At 33.9% G+C, this 5,577-nt stretch overlaps 1 protein-coding gene across 1 annotated transcript in view; it reads left to right on the forward strand.

Annotated features, from left to right (window-relative positions):
* The window catches only part of LOC109828556, a 6,198-nt gene extending 3,854 nt beyond the window's left edge, over positions 1-2,344 (forward strand). Inside the window, exon 4 of the mRNA XM_020395527.1 lies at positions 2,135-2,344. Within this exon, the coding sequence (XP_020251116.1) occupies positions 2,135-2,165 (31 nt within the window). The 3' untranslated portion in view covers positions 2,166-2,344. The remainder of the gene's footprint in view (positions 1-2,134) is intronic.

Raw genomic sequence — 5,577 nt, forward strand, 5'->3', positions numbered from 1 at the left:
ACATTCTTTGGCTAAAAACACAATAAAATCTCACATACAAACATGCTACTTCCATATAAAATCTCACACACAAACATGCTACTTCCATATGGAAGAGGCAGAAGCTCTAATCCCATGATCAACAACATAGGTTCACTGGTAGTAAATCAAAAGGAAAGCTTTTATCCCATTCGTTGTGTTGCTCTTTAGCACCCATTTCCATCTCTTATATAAAATAAGCTACAATATCGTGTCACCTCTCGGAGAGAAGCACATTGCAACCGAAAGTTGCTATGATAGTGAATTGTGTCTAATTCTATCAAGTTTGTGATAATGCTTATTACAATGAGAAAGCATTCTCGCTGATGGCAGTTTCATGGAGGGTAGAAAGTGTGTTTATCTATCTTGTCTTTCAGCTTGAAGAACTAAGACCCAATGTTTTAAATGTCGGATGTCCGGTTCATGTCGGACAGGTAAAATCCATGTTGAATAGCGAAAATCGAGGATATGCCGAGGGATTGAATTGCCATACCGGATGTTGTGCATGTGTAATATAAACACAATCTAAGAATACTTAATAAGTTCTATAGTCTGAACATATAGTAGCAGAGAGTTTGTAAATAACATTCTTAGCACCTCATTAGATACTATTATAGTTTTAATTTGATAGCCTTCTCTCAAAATATGAAAATATATTCTGATTTCATAACCTTTGATTCTAATTTATAGAAAGATAGACTAAGAGGGGGAGAGAGGACAGACTATAGAGTCTTATAGAGAGATGGAGAGAGAGGACTGAGCAGGACAGAGATAGAGAGAGAGAGAGGACTTTTTTTTAGGGAGGGTGGTGGTGGTGGAAGAGAGATTATCCTTCGAAGTCCGAAGCCCTAGTTTCCACTTTTCGCTGCCAATTGTCGAACTGAATCATTTTTGAAGTTCGAAGCCCTACAATTTTCACTACCAATTGTCGAACCGAATCCCTTTTGAAGTGAAGCCCTAGTTTGCACTTCCCACTACCAATTGTTGAACCGAATTCGAGAGAATTGAACCGAATTCGAGAGAGAGAGAGAGAGAGAGAGAGAGAGAGAGAGAGAGAGAGAGGAGTACATCAAATTCGATGGAGATGGTTTTGGGTGAAGAGCTAGAGTTGAAGAGGGAGGAACATAGTTCTGAGAGGAGAGAGGATGAGAAAACCCTAATTGGGAGGGAGGGAGGGGATACATCAAATTCGATGGAAATGGCTTTGGGAGAAAAGTCGGAGTTGAAGAGGGAGGAACATAGTTCTTGAGAGGTGAGAGGAGAGAGGATGAGAAAAACCTAATTGGGTTCACATCAAATTCGATGGAGATGACTTTGGGAGAAGAGCCGGAGTTGAAGAGAGAGGAACATAGTTCTGAGAGGAGAGAGGATGAGAAAACTCTAATTGGGTTCTAGAGAGTAGGAGGTCGAATGTTGTATCTTTAGGTTTTGGGTACGGTCAGGTCGGGTTTGTTTGCATTTGAAACCCGTTACCCAATTGCAGCAAATGAAGAAAAACCACGTATCGGACACAATTTTAGACTCGATATTTATCGAGATATGACCAATTTTTCTTGCAATAGGCCCGATCCGAGCCTAAAAATGACAGATGCGATAAAATGAGCCAACGTGTGGTGGATTGGGTTTGAGCCCGCCATGGCCAACATGGCAGCCACCATTTGAAATCCTAGTCATAGTAGTGCAAACTCCTTTTCCCTATTCACTTCTGTTGGCACATAAAAATAAGTATAGTTTTTGGGTGTGGACTTATTTGTCAAAAAACTTTGTTATTTCAGCAATAAAGATTTCCGTCTGCTATTTCTGAAATTTAATTTCTATTGGAGTTAAATTGCTAAATTCCGTAAAAGTAACTTCTATATCAAGTCGTTAACTATGAAAAATTTCTTGGATATTACGGCATGATTTGTATGGGCGAAGCACGCTAAATGCATATAAACGCTTTGTCCATCTGCAGTTAACATAGCTTTCTGGTTTGTTCTACCCGTTTAGCTAGCAGCTTCAACCATAATTTTCTTATTATTACAGTCATTCATTTATTTACATAATTATTTTGGTATAGTGTTAATGATGGGAACATTATGGATCCAGAATTTTCTTATCCTTAACACACACCTAGAGGCGATAAATATGATATTGAGAGCAAGTAAAACGCAAGAAGTGTTGAAGATGAATTCTGGACCTCATCATCTCCCCCTAATTACGAAGTTCAACAGTATTTTCATATTTATAACATTTTTTACACCATCTTGTTTCTTAATGGTTCAATTATTACTTTCTGATTAGAATAATTGATGGGTAGTCTTGTGAAATTTACCAAAACAAATGGCTATGCATATGTTCAGTACGTCAAACTTCAGGCTCGATGTACCTTATCTTCTTTGAATTGATTTGATTTCTAAAAAAAAAGTGATTTGATTTTGAATTATTATTTTCTATTCCAAAAAAAGCCTCTTTTTTTTCTATTTTTCTTTATGCATTCTTCATTTTTTGTTCCCCATGATTCAGATAAATGAGCTACTATTTTTATTTTGCCCCTTAATTATTTGGGTTTATTTCTGCTGGCACCTAAATTATGAATATGAATTATGTTTCTATTTTCTCAGTGATGAATTACTTTATATTCAATGTGTCTGGTTTGGTTGTGGATGTAAAGTGACAGATGATGGGATCCAAATATGATTTTGTATTTTAGACAAATATAAATATGTATGTGGTTGTGTACGGATTCATGCTACTTAAAAGATATTTGAATATATATCCAAATGCATTATAGAATAAATATATGCTTCCTGTTCTTTTTGTTGGCTTGTATATCCAGGTCAAACTCAAGCCATGTTCAATAAAGTCCGGTTATTATTTTGATCTGTAACCAGATGCATCTTGTATCCCTTCGATTGCAACCATACTTGAGGACCAGGGTTGGAGATGATTGAATCAAATACTAAGGTAGTGCTTAGATACCATGGTGTTTTTAGTGTTCCCATGGTGTTTTTGCTACAAACAAAACATCATATGTTTGGAAATCATGATATTTTTGTTAGGTTACAATATCGAAAAAAAAAACACAATACTTATTTCAAAACACTAAAAAGGTGTTTCGAGTTTGGTATTTGTGTTTTGAATTTTAAGAGTGTTACTAATATATATTATATTAATAGTAAATGATAATAAATTAAATAATTAATAAAAATAATTATGTAAAAATATATTATATTTGTTAAGTAACATATTGGTGATATAATATAATATTAAATTAATTTATATTATTTAATATACTAGTATGTAATACGTGCGATGTACGTAATTCACATTAGTAGATTATAATGGTTGTAATATTTCAATGCCAAATAACATTGTGTACTCTGCAATCTCCGATTATTTTTCAAACAACTTGTTTTCTTGTATGTAAAAGAAATTGAAAAATGAATTTTATCTGAAAACGTTAAATCTAAATTACATTAGATTGTAATAAAAATAATATAAATAATTACTGAATTATATGGCATGCATATAGTAAACAATATGCTCTTTGTGCAAAATTTAAGATGACAAGTTACAAAAATAAATGTGATTAGCATACTTCGGCTTTAACAAGTTATACTCCTATTTTAAAGACCCATCAGTTAAAGGTTTCTTCCCCTCAGTATCAGTTGTTGAAGCCTTACATGGTTCATTTGATGTTTACATTTATTAATAACAGAAACACCATAACATCAATCACTACAACATAATGAAATTATAACCCTAGATTGCACAACAGAAAATGGAAGTTATTTCTATCAAAGACAACATCATGTGCATGCCCACAAGAACCTCTGAACTCTTAATGATGATTAAGAGTTACAAAGCTTAGCTTAAACTTTAAAGCTCAACCATCAATGTAGAACTTCGCTAAGTTTCTAGAAATCAATTGAACACATGATCCAAACATGTACGAATAAAACAATGATTTAGCTGCACAAAACAAGACTGTCGACCTTGTAAACGACAAGATCATTTATTGAGTTGCAATCGACCGGTTTTATTAAAAAATATTAAAAATGATTTTTTTTTTTCCATAAACGTGAGTTCTCCTTTTATTCTAATTACTTGAACTTCAAGAAGAAGTCGACTGCCCTTGTCAGGGTCCTGATACGGCGAACTCCTAGCAAAGATATAACACGTTCGGTCTATTTTTAGATTAACTCGCAAATGTTTGGAAATATCACTTATTTCCCAAACTTTCTTTTTAGAATAGTCTTAAAAAGTTGGAAGATATTTTAAAATATATTTAGAAAAATGTGAGTTTGGGTGTTAAAGTGAGATCTCCAAAGAAATATCACGCATAGTGTGAGACTGGCGAGGCTGGATCGTGCAACATGAGCTATGGTATATGACGGTGCTTGCAAAATTTTGTTTCATCGGAAATGGGCAATGATATATACAAAATGTCCTCATTGTGTTGCAAGATGAATATAATAGAGTATCACTTCACTGTCGAAGGGATATGAGAAGGAATTTATAAATGATTTTGACTATCACCAAGTCATTTGCTAAAGTCAGACTACCTAAAAAGATAGCGCATTAGATAGTATAGGTTGTTTGTTGAAATGGTTGTTCTCGGTTTGATCGAGGGGAAAAGAGCTTAGACATGCTTACCTTTTTTTTTTCTTTTCTATTTTATTCCTACTTTTTCTATTTTATCAGTAACTTAGCATTAATTTTATGTAAAAATTCAGCGGGGCAACCCATTTTCAAAAGAAATAGAAGTAACAACATTTTCTAGATTTTTCTTCAGCATTTTTATGTTGTTTTATCGTCCAGGCATATATATGCTCGGGTTTTCTGAGAGTTTTTTGGTGAGCATTTGCATGGTTGATTTTCTAAAACTCATCTTACGAGGCAAATTTCTTAATAGGTCAAGTTTGTACAAATAGTTTTACTGCAATTTTGTTATGAGTTGTTTTTAACTTTAAACATGTAACCTCTTGCTCGGTTAAACTGTTTTTGGTCCAATTCTGTTTCTTACAAGTAGAAGTTAGTGTTTATTTTATGTCTGATTATTACGTGTAAATGAGATGTAAATTGTTGTTATCTTTTGAAAATCTACAGTGGTATTTGTTCTGGTAGTGTTTAAGCACCATTACAACTAAATTTTGACAATGATACTCTACTCTAGTACCAAAACAAACTGTTGTAAGGGGTATGCATTTGATGAGTGATAGAAATTAGGTTGAATACTGAAAAATTTTCGCAATGGGCGCGCAACACAGCTTTTCAGTCACGTTGTTCAAACCTATGCAAATCATAGAACAAGAGGGGGGTGGGGGTGGTTGAAAATGATACATTACAACTAAATAAAATCAACTCTGAGATCACAAGACAAGGTAAACATACATAATTATCCAAAGTGATACTACGGAACATAAAGAGAGTGCAGAAAGCCCCAAGAATACCAAAGTTACAGTTCCTTTGATCTCAAACATCTCACAAGTATGTGTTCTGATTATTTTGGGAATTCAAACATATTGGCTAAGCAATTACATCCTCCCAATCAAAGCTCTGGAAAAGATAGACAGT

This window comes from Asparagus officinalis, chromosome 1, assembly GCF_001876935.1.
Source record: "Asparagus officinalis chromosome 1, Aspof.V1, whole genome shotgun sequence".
NCBI classification, from domain to species: Eukaryota; Viridiplantae; Streptophyta; class Magnoliopsida; order Asparagales; family Asparagaceae; genus Asparagus; species Asparagus officinalis.